The sequence below is a fragment of the Geotrypetes seraphini genome, chromosome 2 (genome assembly GCF_902459505.1).
Source record: "Geotrypetes seraphini chromosome 2, aGeoSer1.1, whole genome shotgun sequence".
NCBI lineage: Eukaryota > Metazoa > Chordata > Amphibia > Gymnophiona > Dermophiidae > Geotrypetes > Geotrypetes seraphini.
Genome location: NC_047085.1, coordinates 77202624 through 77228844, shown reverse-complemented (window position 1 = coordinate 77228844; position 26221 = coordinate 77202624). Strand labels below are relative to the sequence as shown.

Here is a 26221-nt window from a genome sequence, read left to right as displayed (position 1 = left end):
TAGGCCTATTTTTAATAGTAACTCTCAAGCAACCAGAAACTCCATTTACCCAGCATCTATCAATTCCCTGGGTGCCGGTTAACCGAGAGTCTACTGTACCTTTTCAAGTACAGTATTTAAAAGTCTGTATCATATTACCTCTCCTTTTTTTCCAGCATATACGAATGAGTACATATTCCAAGTCCTTTAGTCACTTCTTATGGCTCAAACCCTTTACCTTTTTCTGTTGTTCCTCTGTACTGCCTCAAGTCTTTTTACATCATTGTAGAGATACGACCTCCAAAACTAGACAGAGTACTCCAAGTTGGACCTTGCCAATGACTTTTACATGGACATCAACATCTCTTCTGGTTCTCTCTCTCTCTATGCAGACTAGCATTCTTTGGGCAACAGCCATCGCCTTGTTGCATTGTTTCGCCTCCTTGAGATCTTCAGGCACCATCACCCCAAGGTTTCTCTCCTGATCTGTGCATGTCAGTCTCTCACCCCTTAGTACGTACTGTTCTCTTGGATTTTTGTACCCCAAGGTCATCACTTTGCACTTCTATTAAATCTTAACTGCCAGGCATTAAACATAGAAACATAGAAGATGACGGCAGAAAAGGGCTACAGCCCATCAAGTCTGCCCATTCTGCTTACCCAACCCCTGTCTATGCCCTAATGACCCAATTTCCTTATCTTGACCCTCGTAGGGATCCCACATGGGTATCCCATTTATTCTTAAAGTCTGGCACGCTGTCTGCCTCGATCACCTGCACTGGAAGCTTGTTCCAATGATCAACCACTCTCTCTGTGAAGAAATACTTTCTGGTGTCGCCATGAAATTTTCCGCCCCTGAGTATGAGCGGGTGCCCTCTTGTGGCCGAGGGTCCCTTGAGAAAGAAAATATCATCTTCCACTTCGACACGTCCCGTGAGGTACTTAAATGTTTCGATCATGTCTCCCCTCTCCCTATGTTCCTCGAGAGTGTAGAGCTGCAATTTGTTCAGTCTCTCTTCGTACGAGAGACCCTTGAACCCCGAGATCATCCTGGTGGCCGTCCACTGAACCGATTCAATTCTGCGCACATCTTTACTGTAATGTGGCCTCCAGAATTGCACACAGTACTCCAGATGAGGTCTCACCATGGCCCTGTACAACGGCATTATGACTTCAGGCTTTCGGCTGACGAAACTTCTATTGATACAACCCAATATCTGCCTTGCCTTAGATGAAGCCTTCTCCACTTGATTGGCAGTTTTCACCCTCACCCTTCCAGTATCTCACTAACTCTATCCTCCTCCCCCAATCCAGCATGTGCCCTTTTTTCTTTATCCCCTCCTTCCATCTAGTTTGTGCTCCATCTCCTCTCCACTTCCTTCCAAAGTCTGCTCCCCTCTCTCATCCAGTGTCTGTTCCCCTCTCTTTCTCCCCTCCCATCCAAAGTCTGCTCCCCTCTCTCATCCAGTGTCTTGTTCCCCTCTCTTTCTCCCCTCCCATCCAATGTCTGCTCCCCTCCTCACTTCCCTTCAGCGGCTGTCCCCTCTCTCCCCTCTCTTCCCTCCCCCCTCTCCTCTTCCCTTCAGTGCCACTCAACCTCTTCCCCTTGGGCCATCTCCCTCCCGTCCCCTCACCTTCATGGGCGCTTTTCAGCGTTTTCTCTTTCTGAGGTGTCCGGACGCAGCAACCATTCCCACAAGTTTTGCGCAATAACCCTGAAACTTCTCCTCTGATGCACCTTTCTGTTTCCACCTGGGCGGCTTGTGTCAGAGGAGAAGTTTAGGGGCAGTTGCATGGGAGTTGTGGAAACGGTTTCCATGTCTGGACACCTCAGAAAGAGAAAATTCTGGAAAGCACACGCAAAGGGAAGTGAGGGAGATGGCCCAATGAGGAGGAGAGATGCCTGGACTACAGGGCCCTCTGGAGCTGTAGGGCCCAGGGCAGCTGCCTGTCTGCCCTCCCCTAACGCCAGCCCTGCCTGTGTCAGCCCCTTCACGGCTCCCGGGGCGGGTCTACCGGCCTCTTCGAAGTTTCCTGCAGGAAGCTTCAAAGAGACTGATAGGTCCACCTCGGGAGCCACAAATGGGACGACACAGTCCAGGAGAGTCACAGATTTGTTGATTTTATTTTTTTGTCACCGGCAATTGGGATGGAGCGAGTGTCGCAATCGTGAAAGGGGAATGCTGGATGCATGATCATGAGGAGGGCTGCTGATCGGGAGGGGTGGGAAATAAGGCAATGCGGCAGATACTTTACTGTGGGGTCAAGGCCATTCACTGCTCCATGGGGCAGCACGGCAACCAATCTTTTTTCCTTCCCATTTCTGCGGGTTACCTGCGGCTAGCCATGGGTAACTGTCACCGTGTCATTCTCTACTCCTGACCTACATTTTGATTCAGACTATAACTGGATCAGTAGTCATAGCCCATGACATACATCAAGGATTTGCACTAGGATGTTTTGTAGCTAACTGGAAGCAAAGATATACCGTATTTTTTGCTTCATAAGACACATTTTTTCCACCCAAAAGTAGGTGGAAATCTCGGTGCGTCTTATGCAGCGAAGATACAAAATTTGTACACACACCCCCCGTCCCGTTGTAAAACACACCCACCCCCACTGCCGCCACACCACAACCTTTTTAAAACAACTCCTCGCACCACCTTTATAAAACAAACACCCCCCACCGCTGCACCACCTTTTTAAAACAAACACCCCCGCCTGTCACTGTTGTACCTTTTTTAAACAGCGTGGTGGTCCAGCGTGTAACCTTCCCTCGCTGGACAACTCTCCTACTATTTCCCAACCAGTGGTGCACAAGTCAGGAGTGCGGAGGTCAGGAGCAAGCCTTACGTGCTCCCTCTTGGGCCCGCACCGCTTTTTGAATGGTTGGCGTCAGTTCTCACAGGACTCGCGAGAACTGCCAGTAGCCATTCAGAAAACAGTGCGGGGCCAGGCAGGAACACGGAAAGCTTGCGCCTGACCTCCGTGCTCCTGACCTGTGTGCCTGCTGGCCAGGAAATAGTAGGAGAGCTGTCTAGGGAGGGAGGGAAGAATTTAAAATAAATCCTGGCAGTCCCTCGCATTCTGGCAGGGGCCCTCTGCCTTGTACGCAGGAAACCTCTTCCTGGGCTCTGGCGTGGCAAATGCCTTTCTTACCGGGGAAGCAGCTGAGAAAGAGGAGGATGGCTCTGTGCTCCCGATGGTGAGTAGTGCTATAGCCTGGGCTTTTGGCACGACAGTGACTCTGCTGGCACTGTAGAGCTAATAAAAATAATTAAGGAAAATAAACTACCTTCATATTGTAAACAAAATAAAACAAAAAACCCACAACCTGAATTTAAGTTTGTTTAAATTAATGGATTTGTGTAAACTTCATGCATGTGTATTCCTAAAAGGATAGATTACAAATTGGTGTGTACTAGTTAAGCTTATTTATCCTGCTTAAAAATTTATAGTAGGTATTGCACTTTCACTTAGGGCTCCTTTTACTAAGCTGCAACAGCGTTTTTAGCGCGTGCAAAATTTTAGTGCACGCTAAACCTGCTCTACGTGGCTAAAACTAATGCCAGCTCAATGCTGGCATTAGCGTCTAGTGTGCGTGGCAATTCTGTACACACTAAAACCGCTATTGCAGCTTAGTAAAAGAAACCCTTAATGAAACTAATTTTAGGAAACTATAATTACTATATTTTTAAATAGTATTCCAGGGTTTAGTGTACTTGCACAAAAGTTTCATTGTTTGTCGTGTGGGCCTCACATGTCTCTAAAGCAGAGCATCCCTAGGCCTGCCTTGGTTTACCCCTTTAGACAAAAAATTGGATTTATTCAGGATCTTCACAGTTACTATACAGTATATGAGAGAAATTGCCTACTTTGAGAAGCAGGCATATAAGAACATAAGAATTGCCACTGCTGGGTCAGACCAGTGGTCCATCGTGCCCAACAGTCCGCTTTTGCAGCGGCCCTTAGGTAAAGGACCAGAGCCCTAATTGAGTCTAGCCTTACCAGTGTACGTTCTGGTCTAGCAGAAACTTGTGTAACTTTGTCTTGAATCCCTGGAGGGTGTTTTCCCCTATGACAGCCTCCGGAAGAACGTTCCAGTTTTCCATCACTTTCTAGGTGAAAAAGAACTTCCTTACGTTTGTACGGAATCTATCCCCTTTGCACTTTAGAGAGTGCACTCTCGTTCTCCCTACCTTGGAGAGGGTGAACAACCTGTCTTTATCTACTAAGTCTATTCCCTTCATTATCTTGAGCGTTTCAATCATGTCCCCTCTCAGTCTCCTCTTTTCAATGGAGAAGAGGCCCAGTTTCTCTAATCTCTCACTGTACAAATATCCTGAAAATGTGCCTAGCTATAGAGTCAACGGGTCAGGTTTGAGAAGCACATTCTAAAAAAGAAAGGGAAAAAAAAAGATTTTACACTTACCATATACTTCATAGTGTACAAATGAACTGAGCCTTTTTAAGATTAATATAAAGGTACTGTATTTAACCCAGGACAAGCAGGCAGGTATTCTCAAATATGGGTGACGTCATCGACGGAGCCCGGATGCGGACGCTTCGCAAGCAGACTTGCTTGAAGAAACTTGAAGTTTCGAATCGCCCGCATCGCACATGCGCGAGTGCCTTCCCACCCAGCGCAGGGCGCGTCTCCTCAGTTCTTAATTTTCAGCGGAGCCGAGAAGTCCGTCTTTGACTCTCTGTGTTTAACTTTGTTCACTTTGTGCCTTCTCTCAACCGTGGTTTGTGTTTTTTTCTTCGCGAATCGCTGTTTTATTTTATTTCTTTTATTTTACTTTTTAAAAAAAAAAATTTTCTTCTTCCGTTCATTTTCCAGGACAGGCCGCTCAGCCGCAGCCCGAGAGCTTCGACTTTGCGGCGGCTATTTTTCCGTCTATGTCCCCGCCTGCTACGGGCTTCAAGAGGTGTAGCAAGTGTCAGCGCGCGATCTCTCTTACGGACCCTCACGGACGCTACCTCAAGTGCCTTGGGCCAAAACATCATCCTAGGTTGTGCCTGCCTTGCCAAACACTTCAGCCTTGTGCTTTTAAGCATCGTTGCATTGTGGTGGAAAAGCTTTTCGAAATGGAGTCTCCTACTGATCCCTCGACTTTGAAGGCATCTTCAGCCTCGACTTCCACCGAGGCTCCTTCTGCGCCTACTGCTTCCACCTCGAGCCTCATCAGACCTTGTCGTTTGTAGCGGCTCTTGCTTTGACGTCATCTACTGTATCTTCCACTGTTTCCTCAGGTCAGATGGTTCCGCTGGTGGTGATTAAAGTGTCCAAGACTCCTAAGTCGAAACACACTCGCATTACCTCAAAGGAACCTCCAACCAAAGCAGGTGGTCCGGTTTCAGACGCGGATCCATCCATACATCGGCATCGGCTGCCTATGTCTTCGAGGCAAAATCTCCTCTATCTGGTTTCAGATTCAGTTCTCACTGACATTCGAGGCCTTCATCAAGGCATCCTTCCAGGCATTGTTCTTCTTCTCAAGACAGACCATTTTCCTCGAAGCCTCGATCTACTCCAACCTCGACCAGACCACCGACTCCTCGTTCGAGGTCTCCGATGCTGGACCTCGAGGATGTTCCGGTCTCGATTGCCTCGTCCAAGTCACCAGGTTCCTTTGATGCCTTTTTCCATGCCGAACCTTCTTCTTCGACACAGGCTGCCTCAACGTCCTCGAGTCCTTCTCGAGGCAAAGCATTGGCAGATCAGCTATCTTTCTCGTCTTTCCTGCGACAGATGGCTGTAGACTTGGATATTCAATTTGATACTAGCTCCAAGTATTCTAAGGAGTATCTAGAAGTCATGCATCTTCCTCAACCTCCGGCAGAGTGTATTAATCTTCCACTTCATAAGCTTTTGAATCAGACTTTTGGTCGATGCATGGAAACACAGCTGTTCCAGGAAAATTGGACTCTATGTATAAAACTCTGCATCGCAAAGGGTTTGACAACTCAGTTATCTCATCAACCCCTACTTGTTGAATCCTCCTTGAAGAGGTCCCATCCTTCCAAGGTTTAAGCCACAGTTCCTCCTGGAAGGGATGGGAAAACTATGGTCAAATTCGGACGTCGCATCTACCAGAATGTTATGATGTCATCTAAAGTCCTCAATTATAATTTTTATTTCATCACTTAGTTTGAATTTCTTCTTTCTCTTCTACCAAAGGTTTTGGATTATTTGGATAACCAAATGCATTTTGAGTTTCAGGAAGTCATTGCTTCTTTCTCTCAATTACATCTGCATCTACTCCAATCATCTTATGATGCCTTCGAGTTATCTGCCTGAGCGGCTGCTTGCTCTGTAGCTATGCGTTGTCTTGCCTGGCTTCGTACCAAGACCGCTTGGCTAATATTCCTTGTGAGGGTAATGACCTTTTTGATGAATCCATCGAGGCAGCCACCAAGAAATTATCTGACCATGAGAAATCATTTGCTTCTATAGTCAGACCTAAGCCAAAGCCAGCTCCTGCCAAGCCTGCATGCCCTGCTCTTATCTATCAAAGGCGTTTTGCTCCTTATACTCGCCCTCCTCTGAAAAAACAGGAACCTCAGAAGCAACAGAAACCCCCAACCTTCTGCTGCAACTAAGGCTTCTCAGCCTTTTTGACTGTTTACAACAGAGCATAACCTCCACCGTTCTCTCTCTGTCTCCTTTTCCCCCCTATAGGAGGTCATCTCCATCATTTTTATAACCGATGGACGATAATTACATCCGACCTCTGGGATTCTAAACTATTCTTCGCAAAAAGCAAATTTGACCACGTCTCCCCGCTTCTGTCTAAGCTTCACTGGCTCCCAGTAATCCTTAGGGTTCACTACAAATGTGCCTGCCTAACCTTCAAGTCTCTACACGGTATCCTGCCTCCCCTTTTTCCACTATCCTGGAACTCCTCTAATCCCAACACCACCAGATCCACTAAAAATTCAAACTATCCTTCCCCTCTCTAAAAGGCATTTCCCATGCAGGAAAATTAGGGACTTCCCTCTTCTTCAGGATCAACGAACTCTGGAATAGCTTAACTATGCCGCTTCGGAGCCTGACCTCCCTCCAACTCTTTCTAAAACATTTGAAAAAAGCAGCTCCTCTGCCATCGGGAGCTGCCTCTACTGAACCGGCGATCTCGGGCCGCGTGGGATCCCTGCTCCGCCCCCGAAACCCCTCCGACTCTGCTCTCCCTTAAAAGCAGCTCCTCTGCCATCGGGAGCTGCCTCTACTGAACCGGCGATCTCGGGCCGCGTGGGAGCCCTGCTCCGCCCCCGAAACCCCTCCGACTCTGCTCTCCTTTAAAAGCAGCTCCTCTGCCATCGGGAGCTGCCTCTACTGAACTGGCGATCTCGGGCCGCGTGGGAGCCCTGCTCCGCCCCCGAAACCCCTCCCACTCTGCTCTCCCTTAAAAGCAGCTCCTCTGCCATCGGGAGCTGCCTCTACTGAACCGGCGATCTCAGGCCGCGTGGGAGCCCTGCTCCGTCCCGAAACCCCGGCATCTCCGCTCTCCCTGTTGTCAAGGCTTCTTTTTTACCCCCTGCGTCATCTCTAAACAGAGAAAGGAGGAAGCCTCCCTCCATCCTGTCCATACTCCCTCTGCCTGACTAGGCATATTGCCTAGCTCTCCCCCCGATAAAGCTCTCCCCAAAAATTTAAAAAACAAAAACATGAAGCCGCCTTTCTGGCTCCTTCTCCTCCTGCTCTGCTCTTCTCCCTACACCACCCCCTGCCTGACACCTCCTTCCCCTAACCCGACCCCTCAATTGATTTCAACTTCTGTCCTGGCCTCAGAATCCCCACCCTACTTCGCCCCAGAATCCATTCCTCCAAAAAAAATCCTTGAAGAGTCAACCACACACCCTTAAAGCCCGTTCCCCCCGCCAACCTCCCTAACCTTGCCTCTGACTCGCTTACTCCAGTCCCAATACTCTATTGCAATGCCAGATCCGCTTGCAATAAGACTCAAATCCTGAAGGACCTTCTTGTGGACTCTGACCCGGGATTCCTATGTATCACAGAATCCTGGATCATGAAAGATGACACATTTACAGAAAATGAACTCTGCTCCCACGGCTTCCAAGGTCTGTTCTCTCCCAGATCTAACAGAATAGGAGGCGGCCTGGCACTAATTTACAAATCCTTCTTCGATGTCCAGCTCATCGAAAAGAGCTGCCACACCTCCCTAGAATACATGTTGGCCTCGGTCAACGACGAACTCCAACCTCACCCACTGGGAATCCTACTTCTTTATCGCCCACCTGCCCCCTGGAGCAAATCCGCTGATCTCGTTCTCGAAACCATATCAAATGCCTTCCTCAAATTTCAAAGGCTTTTGATCATCGGGGACATCAATCTCCACCTTGATGACAATACCAACAAGGATACGATAGAACTGAAGAGCTTCCTCGCCTCTCTCGGTTTCTCACCCCCCTCACCATCCCCATCCCATGAAAAGGGTCACACTCTTGACCTCATTACTTTCCTTGATCTTACCGCTTACAAAACCTCAGTCGGTGACACCCGCTGGGAACAGGTCCCCTGGTCTGACCACTTCCTTGGGACCTTCTCCATCCCCATTTTCATGTCACATCTCGGGGCTCCTCCCCTCTCCCCTAACCTCGTCACCTTTCGCAAAAAAATTCCAAGCGACCTGTTCTGGACAAAATTTCTCAATCAACTCTCCTCCGCTCCTAAACCTGTAGACCCCGAATCCAACTGGCATAAATGGACCGCCCTCTCCGAATCCACCTACCACTCCCTCGCCCCCCTTTCCACCAAATCCATCTCTTACCCTCGCAAAGCCCCCTGGTACCTCCCTTATCATAGAGAACTAAAGCAGAAATGTCGAGCCCTGGAGCGCAAATGGAAAATATCCAACTCCCCTACAGACAAACAATCCTGGAGAGCCAGCATCAAGCACTATAATTCTACATTAAAAAAAAGCAAGAAAGAACTTCTATGGCGAGCAAATCTCCAGATCCAATAATCAGAGTAGCACACTTTTCAAAATCTGGTGCTCTCTAACCTCCAAAAAAGACTCCACCTCTTTCCCCTCCTCTCCCTCAGCCGATGTCCTGGCAAATTTCTTCAATGATAAGGTCACTACCCTACGCTTCTCCTTCCCTCCTGCAGTCTCCTACAACTCCCTGGTGCTCACTGACCCCAACCCTACTCTATCGGCCTCCAGCGCTATCCCAGCCGACAGACTCTGGGCTGCCTTCGACCAAGTATCCGATTCCACCATCCTCAAACTCTGTCTCAAAATGAAATCCTGCAACTGTTCTTTAGACCCTTTCCCCTCCTACCTCTACGAGGAAATACAAGCCATCTCTTCCATTACTAAACTCCTAAACTCCGCTCTACATTCGGGCCTTTTCTCCCCAGAAATGGGCCACATCGCCCTAACCCCTCTATTGAAAAAACCCGACCTTGACCTTTCCTCTCCATCTAGCTATCGCCCAATAGCGAATATCCCTCTCCTAACCAAGATGCTCGAATCCATCATATCGACTCAACTCTCATCCTACCTAGAGAAATTCTCCATCCTCTTACCCTACCAACACGGCTTTCGTCCCAATTACAGCACCGAATCCCTACTGACCTCCCTAATCTCCAAGGTCCAACAACTTCACTCCCGCACAAGTTCGCTGTCCTCTTGCAATTTGACCTCTCTGCCGCTTTCGACGTCGTTCATCACGACATTTTACTTTACCAACTCTCTGAAATTGGCATCACCTCCACTGTCCTTGAATGGTTCTCAAAATTCCTTCGTTCCTGCTCCTACATTGTCAACATGAATGGTACCTCTTCCTCCCCTTGGACACCAATCTGTGGAGTCCCGCAAGGTTCACCTCTTTCTCCTATCCTCTTCAACATTTATATGTCCTCCCTAAAACTCCTCTACCTATCCCCCCTTGAAACAATTTACACCTATGCTGATGACATCCTTGTCCTTCTCGAGACCGACTCGAACCTCACCGATCTCCCATCGAACATATCCTCCTGTATCACAAGCCTCCAATCTTGGGCCCACTCCGTCCAAATGAAATTGAACGAATCCAAGACAAAACTACTTTGGCTAGGCCCAAAATTATCTCAATTACCCCCCTCAATCCCACTGCCTTCCGGCTCCTCTCTGCAGCTTGAATTCTCCAGTAAGGTCCTGGGCGTCATCATTGATTCTACACTGTCCTTCAACGACCACCTCAACTCCCTGGTAAAAAAATGCTATTTCAGCCTTCACATGCTGAGGTCAGTAAGATCCTGTTTCCATCAAAATCATTTTGCAGTGCTCGTCCAATCCATCATCCTCTCCAGGCTGGACTATTGCAATTTCATCTTCTTATGCCTAACGAAGAAAAACCTCCACATACTCCAGCGGATCCAAAATGCCGCGGCCAAGCTTATCTTTTCTAAAAGTAAATTCGATCACGTCACACCACTCCTTTCCAAGCTTCACTGGCTTCCAATAACTTCCAGAGTCCATTTCAAATGCATCAACCTAACCTTCAAGATCCTCCACGGCATCCTTCCTCCATTAATTCCTCTTTCCTGGAACTCCTCGAATCTTAGTACCCCCAGACCGTCCCAAAAATCGAAACTATCCTTCCCCTCACTAAAAGGCATTTCCCACCCAGGAAAACTGAGGACTTCCCTCCTCTTCAGATTCACCGAGCTCTGGAATAACCTCACCTCTCCCCTTCGGAACCTGAGTGCTCTCCAACCCTTCCGCAAACACCTGAAAACCTGGCTTTTCTCTAAAATCTAACTTCTCCCCTCTCTGACATCCTTGCTCTCTAACATTCTTCTCCCCTCCGATCTACATCTAACCCTTTCCCTGGAGTTCCTTTCTTATTACAACCCCTGTAAACCGTGCCGAGCTCCACGACCATGGAGATGGTGCGGTATAGAAACCTAAGGTTTAGTTTAGTTTAGTTTAGTTTGAAAACTTGGCTTTTCTCTAGAATGCAATGACCCCTCCCTCATCGATATACGAAGTCCCTCTAAACTTCTCTTTCTAAGTCCTTTTACTTTTCATTGTAGTTCCTTTCTATACCAACTCCTGTAAACCTTGCCGAGCTCTACTTCTGTGGAGATGATGGGGTATACAAACTTAAGGTTTAGTTTAGTTTAGTTCATTTCACTCAGGTTCCACCAGAGCTTCCTCCAAAAGAGTATCCTTCCAATCCATCCCAGACCGCCCTTCTTCAGGAAGCTCAAGCTCTGCTTTTTCTCCATGCCATCGAACCAGTTCCCTTGGAACAGCAGAACAGGGGTTTTTACTCCCGTTACGTCCTTGTTCCGAAGAAGAAGGGCGATCTGCAACCCATTCTGGATCTCAGGGCTCTCAACAAATTTTTAGTCAAAGAAAAGTTTTGAATGTTGTCCCTGGCATCTCTTTATCCCCTTCTCGAGCAGAACGACTGATTATGCTCTCTGGATCTCAAGGAGGCCTACACTCATATCCCCATTCATCCGGCCTCCCGTCAATATCTCAGATTTCGGGTGGGGAATCTACATTTTCAATACAGAGTACTACCCTTCGGCCTGGCCTCGTCTCCCAGAGTGTTCATCAAGTGCCTGGTAGTGGTAGCAGCAGCTCTAAGGAATCATAGTCTTCAGGTATTTCCCTACCTCGACGACTGGCTCATCAAAGATTCCACATCTCAAGGGGTTATTGTAGCGACCCAACGGACTACCTGGTTCCTACAAAGTTTGGGATTCGAAGTCAACTTTCCCAAATCTCAATTTCAGCCCACACAGAATCTACAATTCATTGTAGCTGTTCCGGACACTGTCCAACTCAGAGCACTCCTTCCACAATAACGTATGGAGGCTCTTCTACAACTCTGTCACACAGTGTCTTCCCGCTCTTCCATCTCAGCGAGACACATGATGGTACTTCTGGGTCACATGGCCTCCACAGTACACGTGACTCCTTTTGCCAGACTTCACCTCAGAATTTCTCAGTGGACCCTGGCATCTCAATGGACGCAAGTTTGCGACCCTCCTTCTCGACACATTTCAGTCACTCCTTCCTTGAAGAAGTCTCTCCGTTGGTGGATGCTCTCTTCCAATCTTTCCAGAGGCTTACTTTTTCAAATGCCCCCTCTTCAAAAGGTCCTCACGACAGATTCTTCGACCTACGCTTGGGGCGTTCATTTCAATGGTCTCCGTACTCAAGGCCACTGGACCAGTACGGTTCGTCAATGCCACATCAATTTGTTGGAACTCAGAGCGATTTTCAAGGCTCTCAACGCTTTTCAACATCTTCTTCACGACCAGGTAGTCCTCCTCTGGACGGACAACCAAGTCGCCATGTATTATGTCAAAAAAGGGAGGGACGGGATCTGCCTCCCTTTGTCAAGAAGCTCTGAAGGTGTAGGACTGGGCAATCCGCCACAACACCTTCCTCAAAGCTGTCTATATTCAAGGGGCGAAGAATTGCTTGGCAGACAACTTGAGTCGTCTTCTGCAACCTCACGAATGGACTCTCCATTCCTCGCCTCTTCATCACATTTTTTCACAGTGGGGAACCCCTCAGATAGACCTCTTTGCGGCTCCCCACAACTTCAAACTGCCTCAGTTCTGCTCCAGGATATACTCTCCTCACCGCCTCGAGGCAGATGCTTTTCTTCTGAATGGACGAATCTCATCCTCTACGCATTCCCTCCTTTTCCTCTCATTCTCAAGACTCTGGTCAAGTTGAAGAACGATCATGCCACCATGATTCTAATCACTCCTCGGTGGCCAAGACAACCTTGGTACTCCCTTCTACTTCAAATCAGCAGCAGGGAGCCATACCATCTACCAGTTTTTCCTTCTCTGCTTACATAGAGTTAAGGATCTCTGCTTCATCCCAACCTGCAGGCTCTACACCTGACAGCTTGGTACCTTTCAACGTAACTCCTCTTCAGTTTTCTCAATCTGTAAGAGATGTTTTAGAAGCTTCTAGGAAGCCTGCCACTAGACAATGCTATCATCAAAAGTGGACTAGCTTTTCTAGGTGTTTTTCTCATCATAAGGATTCTCAGCATTCCTCCGTATCTTCTGTTTTGGACTACCTGTTGCACTTATCCAATTCTGGACTCAAGTCTACATCTATCCGAGTCCATCTCAGTGCAATTGCGGCTTTCCATCAGCCTATTGAAGGGAAACCCCTCTCTGCTCATCCAGTGGTTTCCAAATTCATGAAAGGCCTCTTCAATGTTAAACCTCCTCTCAAACCGCCTCCTGTGGTTTGGGTCCTTAATGTTGTCCTTACTCAACTCATGAAGCCTCCATTTGAACCAATTAATAAGGCTCATCTGAAGTATCTCACTTGGAAAGTGGTGTTTCTCATAGCCCTCACATCCGTTCGAAGAGTCAGTGAACTGCAAGCTTTAGTTACCATTCACTGTGTTCCATCATGACAAGGTGGTTCTTCGTACTCATCCTAAATTCCTACCTAAAGTGGTCTCGGAATTTCATCTCAACCAATCCATCGTACTTCCACTGTTTTTTTCCAACGCCTCATTCTCATCCTGGAGAATCAGCTCTTCATACGCTGGACTGTAAACGTGCTTTGGCCTTCTATTTGGAACGCACCAAACCACACAGAACTGCTCCTCAACTTTTTGTCTCCTTCGATCCAAATAAGTTGGGACATCCTATTACTAAGCATGCCATGTCCAACTGGATGGCGGCTTGTATCTAATTCTGCTATGCCCAGGCTGGATTACCTTTTCACAGTAAAGTCACAGCCCATAAAGTCAGAGCCATGGCAGCTTCAGTAGCTTTCCTCAGATCTACACCTATTGAGGAAATTTGTAAGGCTGCTATTTGGTCCTCGGTTCATACTTTCACTTCTCACTATTGTCTGGATACTTTCTCCAGACGGGATGGAGAGTTTGACAAAATAGTATTACAAACTTTATTCTCCTAAATTGCCAACACTCCCACCATCCCATTCTGGTTAGTTTGGAGGTCACCCATATGTGAGAATAACTGCCTGCTTGACCTAGGATAACGCACAGTTACTTACCGTAACAGGTGTTATCCAGGGAAAGCAGGCAGCTATTCTCACAACCCACCCACCTCCCCTGGTTGGCTTCTCTGCTAGCTATCTAAACTGAGGAGACGTGCCCTGTGCTGGGCGGGAAGGCGCATGCGCGGTGTGGGCGACTCGAAACTTCGAGTTTCTTCAAGCAAGTCTGCTTGCGAGGCGTCCGAATCCTGGCTCCGTCGATGACATCACCCATATGTGAGAATAGCTGCCTGCTGTCCCTGGATAACACCTGGATAACACTTGCAGATGACACCAAACTTTGCAGCAGGGTTAGAACCACAGAAGACTGTGAGGACCTCCAAAGGGACCCAACGAATCTGGAAAAATGGGCAAAAAAGTGGCAAATGAGCTTTAACGTAGAGAAATGCAAGGTCATGCATGTAGGGAAAAAGAACCCGATGTTCAGCTACAAAATGGGGGGATCATTGCTAGGGGTAAGTAACCTTGAAAGAGACCTGGGTGTGTTGGTGGATACAACACTGAAGGCATCGGCACAATGTGCGACAGCCTCAAAGAAAGCAAACAGAATGTTGGGTATCATCAAAAAGGGTATCACGACCAGGACGAAGGAAGTCATCATGCCACTGTATCGTGCAGTGGTGCGCCCCCATCTGGAGTACTGTATCCAGTACTGGTCACCGTAGCTCAAGAAAGACATGGCAATACTTGAGGGAGTCCAGAGAAGAGCAACTAAATTGGTAAGAGGTATGGATCTTTCATACACTGATAGGTTAGATAAGCTGGGGCTTTTCTCCCTGGAAAAGCGGAGACTTGGAGGAGACATGATAGAAACCTTCAAAATCTTGAAAGGCATAGAGAAGGTAGACAGGGACAGATTCTTCAGATTGAGGGGAGCCATAAATACAAGGGGGCACTTGGAGAAATTGAAAGGGGACAGGTTTAGAACAAATGCTAGGAAGTTCTTCTTTACTCAGAGGGTGGTGGACACATGGAACGCGCTCCGGGAGGCTGTGGTAGGTTAGGGCACGCTACAGAGGTTCAAAGTAGAGAGCTGCACGGGAACGGGGGCGACGGGAATCCCGCGGGACCCGCGGGCATCCCGCGGGTTCCCCCTTCGGGTCACGGGGATCCCGTGGGGACGCCCCCTAGGGTCGCGGGAATCCCGTGGGGATGCCCCCTAGGGTCGCGGGGATCCCGTGGGGACGCCTCCGAGGGTCGCGGGGTTCCTGCGGGGCTGGATGTACTAAGTCGCACGGCTTTTCTCCCTACTTGCTCTGCTTGCAGCACAGAGTCGAACGGAAGTCTTCCCGATGTCAGCACTGACATCGGAGGGGAGGGAGGGCTTAAACAAAGCCCTCCCTCCCTCCGATGTCAGCGCTGACGTCGGGAAGACTTCCGTTCGGCTCTGTGCTGCAGGCAGGGCAGATAAGGAGAAGGAGAGTAGAGTAGCCTCGCGGCTCGAAAGGCTACCAATGGAGGGGGGCGGTCCGCCCCCGTGCAGCACAGCCGGCCAGGTCCCCTTACTTTTGTGGTGCTTCCCAGACCGACCGACAACAGCCCCGGTCCGACAACAGCACTTAACCGCAAATCTAAATTACCTTCTTACAGCAGCTGTAAGAAGGAAATTTAGATTCGCGGTTAAGGGCAGGGAGGTTTGTCAGACCGGGACTGTTGTCGGTCGGTCTGTCGGGGAAGCGCCACAAAAGTAAGGGGACCTGGCCGGCTGTGCTGCACCCGGGGCGGGGAGAGAAGGAGGGGGGAGAAGGACGCTGAAAGCACTGGGGAAGACAAAGGGGTGGAGAAGGACGCTGAAAGGCCATGGGGAAGACGGGGGGGGGGGAAGGACACTGAAAGCACTTGTGGAAGACAGAAGGGGGAGAAGGACGCTGACAGGGCATGGGGAAGATGGGGGTGGGGGGAGAAGGACGCTGAAAGCACATGGGGAAGACAAAGGGGTGGAGAAGGACGTTGAAAGGACATGGGGAAGACGGGGGGGTGGGTGGAGAAGGACGCTGAAAGGCCATGGGGAAGACAGAGGGGGGAGGAGGACACTGAAAGCACATGTGGAAGACAGAAGGGGGAGAAGGACGCTGACAGGGCATGGGGAAGATGGGGGTGGGTGGAGAAGGATGCTGACAGGACATGGGGAAGATGGGGGGGAGAAGGACGCTGAAAGGAAATGGGGAAGAGAGAGTGGGGAGAAGACGCTGGCAGGGAAGAAGACAGAGATACCAGACTATGGGGGGAGCGGAGGGAAGAAGATGGGTGCCAGACCAATTTGGAAGGGGGGAGAAAGGGAGAGGCACAGTAACAGAGCAAATAGAAGACGCAGAAGGAAGAGAGACAGTGGATGGAAGGAACTGAATGAGAACATGAGGAAAGCAGAAACCAGGCAACAAAGGTAGGAAAAGAATTCTATTTCTTTTTTTTGCTTCAGGATAAAGTAGTATATTAGTTGTGTTGATAAAAATTTATAAACAAGAGGCTCTGGTAGAAACCCGTTTACAAAGTATGTATTCTTCCCAATTAATATTTCCAAATTAATAAAGTCTTTTTGATTATTTGTAAATGGGTTTCTACCAGAGCCTTTAATTCAGTAGCATAATTAAATGAAATAACTATTTCTGAAGTTTATGGGGACGGGCGGGGACGGAGGGGATTCCTCATGGGGACGGGCGGGGACGGAGGGGATTCCTCATGGGGACGGGCGGGGACGGAGGGGATTCCTCGCGGGGACGGAGGGATTCCTCACGGAGACGGGTGGGGACGGGTGGGACTTTGGCGGGGACGGGTGGGATTTCTGTCCCCGCGCAACTCTCTAGTTCAAAGAAGGTTTGGATAAATACCTACAGGATAAGGGGATTGAGGGGTACAGATAGACATAGAGATAGGTATAGGAAAGGCAGGGACAGATAGACACAGAGATAGGAAAGACAGGGACCCTTAACAGGTCATGGACCTGATGGGCCGCCACGGGTGCTGGCTGCTGGGTGCGATGGACCTCTGGTCTGACCCGGCGGAGGCAACTCTTTTATGTTCTTATGTAACTGCTTTTTCGCTCCATAAGACACACTTTCCCCCCCCCCCAAAAAAAAAAAGTGGGTGGAAATAAGGGTGCGTCGTATGGAGCGAAAAATACGGTAATCACATAAAGGTGTGACGTCACTTTTTTAAGCAAATTTTCATAAATTTTGGGGTGCTAATATCTCTGTTGTGTAGGTTTTTTAAAAAAAAAAAATTTCTTTCTTTTTTGTCATTAGAAAGGGTGACTTTTGTAGCAAAAAGGATGTTCTATTTCATCTTGTACTCAGCCTTGCTCTGGTCACAGTTCCAAAGACATGCATCATTTGCATGAGTGGATACACCATTATATTATACAGAGCCATCCTTGGCGCCTATTGTGTAACACAAATGAGCTTGAGATGTGATATTTTACAGTGCAGCTAAGCTTGTGCTTACCATGCTTTTAGCTTATGATACATCTTGCTTTGCCATTTTTTTTATTTATTTTTTTTATAAATGACTCCTCAAAAAGGATGTTAGTTGTGATGTGTTATTTATTGCATGCAAGCATAAACATGTAAAAGTATCACAATTGCAAGAAACTAACTGCCTGTTTCACAAAGCCACGCTAGCGGCTGCTGTGCGGCAACAGCCCCAAAGCCCTTTAAATCTCTATGGGCTTCGGGGCCGATACCACGCAGCAGCTGCAAGCACAGCTTTGTAAAACAGACCCAAAGTTTATATCAAAAGGTCATGTTTTTTCCTATTGTTTAATAGACATCACTTCTGTTTTTTTGTTGTGTTATAAGTTTTCCTTGATTCTTTTCACATTTCTTTTATTTTTTATTTATTTATAAGTTTTTCAATCATTACATTACATACATAATGAATAAAGAAAAAGGCAATTTATACAATAACATAAAGGAAAACACATTTCAAAATTCTTTTTCAAGCCCACATCAATGAAGTGCCACACTAAATTTAAGGAAAATATATATCTACTATAAGTAAACAATTGAACAGAATTCCAGTGCATTAAATGGACCCAGATTCACTCAATAATATCTAGGGCTGAATTACATTTATTCCTCTAAGATCTAATATAGGTAAACAGTAATTATTTCATTTCTTTAGCCAGCAGAAATTGTTGTAACTGTGTTGGATCCCAGAACACAAATTCCATATCCTGCAATTTAAACATTTTCAAGGGAATTTTAAGTAAAAAGATGCCTCCAGAGCAATCAACCTAAGTTTTAGGGCTCCTTTTACTAAGGTGCGCTAGTGTTTTTAGCACACGCAGGAAATTACTGCGCGCTACGTGGCTAGAATTAACGCCAGCTCAATGCTGGTGTTAAGATCTAGCGCACGCTATTCCGCGCGTTAAGGAGCCCTTAATTTCAAAAATTCTTTTCTTTTGAGTTGGGTGGCTCTGGAGACATCAGGAAAAATTCTAACCAAATCTCCACAAAATTTTGTCAATCTATTTTTAACGTATAATTTCATTAGTAATATCTTATCCATCTCACTCATGCAGGTTATTACCAGAGTGGACCGAGTCTGGATCATATCTTGACTATATAAAAATTCTGTCAAGTTTATTCCACTTGATACCAATTGGTCAACATCCTGGTTAGATTCAAGTTTTTTCTGAGGAATATAATAGTAACTAGTCTTTAAGCCCGTTACATTAATGGGTGCTAGATAGAAGTGTGTGTCTGTCTTTCTTTCTGTCCAGCAGTAGCCCTTCTTCTTGGTTTTACCTCCCCCCTGTCCAGCAGCAACTCTTCCCTGCTCCCCCTGTCCAGCAGCACTCCTTACCTGCTCCCCCTGTCCCTCTTCCCTGCTCCCCCTGCAGCCAGCTTCCTGATGTCTTTGAACTGCTGATGCTCCTCTTCTAAGCAGCCAGCTGAGGATCGCGGATGGCTGTAGCAAACCTCGCAGGCCACTCTGCACTTCGGTAGCACGTTCCTTCTGACACGATCACGTACGTCAGAGGGAACTTGCTATCGAGGTGCAGAGTGGCCTGCGAGGTTCCCTACAGCCGGCCGCAATCCTTAGCAGGCTGCTTTGAAGAGGAGCAGCACCTTCGGCAGCGGTTGGTAAGTGAGGGCGGGAGGGGAGAGTCGCCGGCGTGTTCCCTGCCTCCGTGTTCCAAAATGGAATTCGGTGCTGAGGGACACAGCACGGCGTCAGCTGTCAGAGAACCCTAAGTGCGCATGCGCGCTTAGGGTTTTATTATAGAGGACTAGCTGATGGCCCGGCGTTGCACGGGTATTTAATTATAGCAATAACACTGTAAATGGATTCAAATAAAGATACTTTATAGTGGTGAATGAAATTATTGTTTTACAGCTTAATAAAAAGTACAATATTCAAATTATAATGTGAAATATTTGACAAAATGAATACAATACAACTAACGCAAAACGTGATTATAAACAAAATTTTTAGTTTCACCTCCAGGAGCAAGAACATATAAATTGATGGGGGAACCCACCTCTGAGCAAGCAACATAGAGTTGTGGGCCGAGAGACCCCCAGAACATATCACCCCAGGTAGTGAGGGAGCTGCATACCAAGTTTCGTTCAAATCGGTCAAGCCGTATTTGAATTACAGTGAGAATGGCAGCTTTTTACATGTTTTCCATTGACATGAATGGGTGAAATATGATTTTATGTTTGTAGCTCCGCCCACGTGTGCAGGAGGGCCGCAAGACCCCCAGAACATATCACCCCAGGTAGTGAGGGATCTGCATACCAAGTTTCGTTCAAATCGGTCAAGCCGTTTTTGAATTACTGTGAGAATGGCAGCTTTTTACATTTTTTCCATTGACATGAATGGGTGAAATCTGATGTTCTGTTTGTAGCTCCGCCTACGTGTGCAGTTGGGCCGCGAGACCCCCAGAACATATCACCCCAGGTAGTGAGGGATCTGCATACCAAGTTTCGTTAAAATCGGTCAAGCCGGTTTTGAATTACTGTGAGAATGGCAGCTTTTTACATTTTATCCATTGACATGAATGGGTGAAATCAGATTTTCTGTTTGTAGCTCCGCCCACGTGTGCAGGTGGGCCGCAAGACCCCCAGAACATATCACCCCAGGTAGTGAGGGATCAGCATACCAAGTTTTGTTCAAATAGGTCAAGCCGTTTTTGAATTACTGTGAGAATGGCAGCTTTTTACATTTTTTCCATTGACATGAATGGGTGAAATCTGATTTTCTGTTTGTAGCTCCGCCCACGTGTGCAGGTGGGCCACGAGACCCCCCAGAACATATCACCCCAGGTAGTGAGGGATCTGCATACCAAGTTTCGTTCAAAGCGGTCAAGCCGTTTGTGAATTACTGTGAGAATGGCAGCTTTTTACATTTTTTCCATTGACATGAATGGGTGAAATCTGATTTTATGTTTGTAGCTCCGCCCACGTGTGCAGATGGGCCGCGAGACCCCCAGAACATATCATCCCAGGTAGTGAGGGATCTGCATACCAAGTTTCGTTCAAATCGGTCAAGCCGTTTTTGCGTGATCGTGGCACATACATACATACATACACACATACATACTTCCAATTTTATATATATATAGAAGATTATTAATAGAGAAAGTCTCTGCATTGGGTAAGCCCAGTATCTCCTTGAAAAATTGTTTTTACAATATTTCTGGAGAAAGCAGATGGGTTACTGGGAAGTTAACCAAGCAGAGGTTCCTCGCTTTATAAAGATTCTCCATTATCTCTAACTTAGAAGACATCCCTCTTGCAGTTTTTGATTTGAGGTCTTTAAAAAAAAAAATAAAATTTTTATTTGTGGGTTTATTCTGCGCATGTGTCAGTTGCTGTCTATCACCAGTGATCAGTACATGCAAATTTAGTGACCCTCCACAACTCTGCGAACCTCATTTGCATGTACGTTTTTTAAAGAACAGCTCGTCTTTTTAAAATCATTACAGTAGCAGATGTGACAGCAACTCATCGAATTTTAACACAAACATTGAGAATCTTCCCCTGAGTTTGTGGTCCTGTATTTGCATAGGGTTCACTGTGTGACCAGGGCCAGGTGTTCTGGTAGGAATGAATGTCGAAAAACACTATTGGCATTATGGCTCTAAAGCAGGAAGATATTTGTTGGCTCTCCTTCAACCCTTTTGGATCCAAAATGGTCTTCGCTTAAAAATTAATGAAGACCACTGACCTGTGTGGAAAATCAGCAGGGATGGGGGGGGGAGTCTTAAGTGTGTTTTGGCTGTTTCTGCAGTTAAGTTCCCCTCCAACAAAGAAATTCACAAAGTAGGATTTTAGTCAGCCCTGAAGCGTTTTGAAGCTGTTTTTTGGCGCCAAAACGCTATCTTGGTAGCCATCTTGGATTTCCCAATTTTTTTCTAAGTTCTACAATTTCTCCAAAACCCTTCATTTTGCCTCAAAACTGTTGAGGATGGAGTTCTAGGACCCTAGTACCTCTATTTCTTGCCTCATTTGTGACAGATGGTTGGCTGAAGAGCACCATTGCACCACGTACTTCGCAGCACAGGATAGAGGGGGTGGGAACATTGAATTTAGCCCCTCTGCAGTCCTCTAGAGCTGGAGAAAGGCAGATGGTCCCGGGGGGGGAGGGGGGGAGAGAATGGAAAGAAACACCTTCTGGAGCCCTGAGACAGTGGCCCTGCACACTGAAAGCACGTAGATTCTTTGCAGCCCTAGAAAAGGTGTTTGCTCCACCCTATGGAGCATGGAGAGTTACCCACTCAGGTCTTTGCCCTAGAGTTCATTAATCTCCTGTAGCAGGCTTATTATGCACAAGGCAAAACTCCACCTGATAGGTCCGCTGGCAAGTGGACAGGCCCCTCTGGATGCTCAGAGCACTTATTCCTTGAGAGTGGAGGCTATTTTGGACTCTGATGGTCCCTTGGAGAGGGACTCAGAGGACAAGTGATCAGATTTAATCCCTTTTTTGTTCCAAAGTGAGCCTTCCCTGGTGGGAGAGGCAGCCTCTCTTATGGAGGACTAGGAGGCCATATTGGTCATAGACCAGGGAGAGGATATTTCCGTTCACTGTCTCTTTAAGTCCTTGGCATTGCTGGAGGTCATTATCAAGTCCTTTCGAGAGCTAAAAACAGACCCTTCTCAAATCCAGTGTTCTCTTTTGAGCAGAGTCTAGGTTCAACCCACATCTTTCCCATGATTTGAGGATCATAGTTACAGAGCCTGGGGAGACTTCTGAAGGTGGCTAAAACCATGACTAAACTGTAATCCATGGATCAGGAATTCTAACAAATGTTTGGTATGCCAAAGGTTGAAAAGCTGTGATTGACATCTTCTGCAATATGCTCGAAAGCAGAGATGGATAACTATGGTTTGGCATACCAACTCTATTTACTGGAAAAGATATTACAAGGTAAGAAGTTGAACCTAATCTCTTCTTGTGTATCAGACCCTAGGTTAGTATTATAGTTTAATTGCTGGAGTTGGTTTATCTGTATCTAATATGAACTTGAAATATGCTTTTTTAAAAGTTATTTTTTGTTTCTTTTTTAGAGACATTCAAACCAGACAAATACAAGATGCTATCACAAATGTGGAAAAACATTTTGGTGAAATGTGCCAAATATTTGCTGCATATGTACGGAAAACTGCCAGATTACGAGATAAGGCGGACCTTCTTGTAAGAGAAATCAATTTATTTGCAGATACAGAAACGCCAAACATGAAATATGGGTTGAAAAGCTTTGCTGAGGAACTTGCCAAACTTCAGGACTATCGCCAAGCAGAGGTACGAGTTAGAAAAACAGTGGAGAGTAATATTATTTCTCAGGCATTATATTCTCACTAGTGTTTAAGCCCGTTAGATTAACGAGTGCTAGATGACCGCCTCTCCTGCTTTTGAACCTGTGCAGGGGCAGAGGCAAAGCCGGGGCGGGAGGGAGTGACGGTGGGAGAGCAATTTCAAAGCCTCGGCAGCGGCGGCTCCTTGACCAATCCGCGCTTACAACGGCCCCACACTCGCGGTCTGGCTGGCTCCCCCACCAAAGCCCTTCGCAGCAGCAGCCCCTCCCGCATCCGTCCCTGCGTCCCAAGCCTCTCCGAAGGCCGGCTCCCACGAAAATGGTACCCCTCTGTCCAAAGCCAAACGGTGGCAGCCTCCCTCAAAACACATTTCAAATCTGACATATTGTAATCACAAAACAGAAAATAAAATTATTTTTCTTACCTTTTGTTGTCTGGTCATTATTCATACCATGTAGGGGTCCCAGGCTATGGTTGGCTTTTGATAACTCGCTTGCCAAGGCCCCTTCTTTCTTCTTCCCTCCCTCCATCCCTGCAGCTGAAGACAGGCACCTCCCCACAGTGGTCTGAGACAGGAGGGAGCAGTTAGGAGAGGGTCTGAGGGCAAAGAGGGGCTCAACAGCGCACAACCACCTTTCCTTCCCTCCCTCCATCAGGTGCAGTGCAGCTCCACCAATGTTAAAAGGAGCCGCGTCGAAATCGGAGCCCTGCCACTGCCGTAGCACTTTCCCCTCTGCCTTGGTCCCGCCCCTTCTCTGACATATGGGACCGCGGCAGAGGGAACGTGTTACGGTGGCGGCAGGGCTCCAATTTCAAAGCAGCTCCTTTTAACATAGGCGGAGCTGAACTGTACCTGATGGAGGAAGGGAAGGAACGGTGGGGCAAATTTCGGCAACGGCAGGAATTGTTTGGCGGGCCAACACCGTGAAACTTTGTTTCTTTAGGCAGCCCCGGTTGTTTACTTGGATTCAATGTCAGCATTAGGGTTCGCCGGCCGCCAGCCGTGAGAGCCGGGTGAGGAAGGCCGCCGCAGGCTCGCGGCTAGGTAGGGGGACAACAATGGTGCTTATGCTCAAGCCCCCGCCGCAGCTCCTCTCTCGATCCTGGTGAGGTTCGTGGCGGTGGCTTGAGCATAGTGCACAGTGAGAGCCAGGGGCGCACATGCGCAGTCGTGCTTCCGCGACGGATCAGGGAACACGACTTGAGTGCGCATGCGCGGCCTAGCATTTTATTATATTAGATGTGTAGGTGACATCATCTACAGAATCCGGTACAGACATTACCAAGTGCACTGTCACTCTACATATTTTAAGGCAGTGCCTGTATCACTTGCATGCCAGTGCTTTCCTATAATTTTCTATGGAGCTCAGAAGCTGTGTTTTTTAGTGTTTGTTTTCTTCAGCACATCACTTTATTTGGGGAGGAGGGGGTTGGTGCCTTCTCTCTTTATTTTTCATTCTCATACTTTTATTTTTAGCATTTTCCTATATTCCTAGTGATTTTGGTTTACTTTAGTCAACTTTTTAGTTTTTGACCTTCGGGCCACTTCAAACCCTTTTTTTCTCCCTAGAATCATCAATTGTTTTCAGATTCTTTTTCACTCAAGCTTCCTGGGCCATTGAGTCCTTTGACTTCGAGTCTGCCATTTTCCCCTCCATGTCAAAATCAGTTCCAAGTGGATTTAAGAAATGCTCTCGGTTTTTAATTGGACCATTTCAGGCTCTGATCTGCATAATTAGTGTGTCGAGTGCCTGGACCCTCAACATCGCGGCTATTAACTGTTTCCTCTGTCTCAGTATGTAAAAGCAATCACTTAAAAGTCTTCAAACTAGAATTTGAAAAGCTTTTTGATATTGTGTCAACATCGTGCATGGCCTGGGGATTTGGAACTAGATGCTGAACCTCCTATGACCACAATATTGACATTGGCATTGACTGCATTGACACTGCATTAGGAGCGTTGAGCATCAGGCTTCTTGCAGCACCAGGACTTTACATGCCTCAGGTGTCAACAGATGTAGTGTGTAAGAAAGCTAAGAAGCACAAATATTATTTTCTTCCTGGCCATACACTGCTCTTCCCAAGCAATGACTTTATCGATGCATAGTAAGCGTTGACTCCCAGATGATGGTTCACCATCCAGATGGTGTCTCTGCAGACTGCTTCCATGCCATCGTGTCTTTTGGTACTGGCATCTTGTCTCCAGGAGGAGATCTGGGCTATGCTCAGACAAGAGTTTTTGGGGTTACTGCAGACACAGACTTCACAGGCTTTAAAGACTTCCAAGTATGTCTCAGCCCAGCCCAAGGATGCATCAAAATGTAGATCAAGGACAAGGTCGCGCATTCCTTCTCGATGTTGACATGGGCCCGCTTGATGAATTATCTCCTGCATCGCCTCGACACACATCTCTGCACAGTTGATGCTCTCCTTGACGCACACTCCCTGGTTTCACCTACGAGGGAGTACTTTGAGGAGTCTGACTCAGACATTTCCATACACTCTGGTGAGGAGCTACCAGGATACTTAACTGAAGATTCCTAGGATGCACATCTCAATCACCCCGTCTGGGGTGAATAACATGAAGAAAAACCTGGCAAAGCTTGAAGAATGGTCAGAAATTTGGCAGCTAAAATTTAATGTTAAGAAATGCAAGGTCATGCATTTGAGCTGCAAAAACCCAAAAGAACGGTACAGTTTAGGGGGTGAAGAACTTATGTGCATGACAGAAGAGCGGGTCTTGGGTGTGATTGTATGTAATAATCTTAAGGTGGCCAAACAGGTTGAAAAGGTGATGGAGAAATCTAGAAGAATGCTAGGGTGCATAAGGAGAGGTACGGCCAGTAGGAAAAAGGAGGTATTGATGCCCCTGTATAAGACTTTGGTGAGACCTCATTTAGAATATTGTGTACAATTCTGGAGGCCGCACCTATAAAAAGAATGGAGTCAGTCCAGAGGAAAGCTACTAAAATGGTATGTGGTCTTCATCATAAGGAGTATGGGAACAGACTTAAAGATCTCAACCTGTAAACTTTGGAAGAAAGTCATGAGAGGGGAGATATGATAGAGATATTTAAATACCTACGTGATGTAAATGCGCATGAGTCGAGTCTCTTCCATTTGAAAGGAAACTGCAATGAGAGGGCATAGGATGAAGCTAAGAGGTGATAGGCTCTGGAGTAATCTAAGGAAATATTTTTTTACAGAAAGGGTGATAGATGTATGGAACAGTCTCCCAGAAGAGGTGGTGGAGACAGAGACTCTGTCTGAATTCAAAAGGGCCTGGGATAGGCATGTGGGATCTCTCAGAGAGAGAGAAAGAGATAACAATTACTGCGGATGGGCAGACTAGATGGGCTATTTGGCCTTTATCTGCCATCAAGATTCTATGTTTTTTGGGTTGATGTTGATCCTTCTGGGGAGATTGCTTTATCTCCTTTTCTCTCTAGT

At 47.1% G+C, this 26221-nt stretch overlaps 1 protein-coding gene across 1 annotated transcript in view; it reads left to right on the top strand.

Moving 5' to 3' along the window:
* Positions 1-26221, top strand: part of CIBAR1 (CBY1 interacting BAR domain containing 1) — a 276006-nt gene that overhangs the window by 21308 nt on the left and 228477 nt on the right. Inside the window, exon 2 of the mRNA XM_033934820.1 lies at positions 22523-22757. Within this exon, the coding sequence (XP_033790711.1) occupies positions 22523-22757 (235 nt within the window). The remainder of the gene's footprint in view (positions 1-22522; positions 22758-26221) is intronic.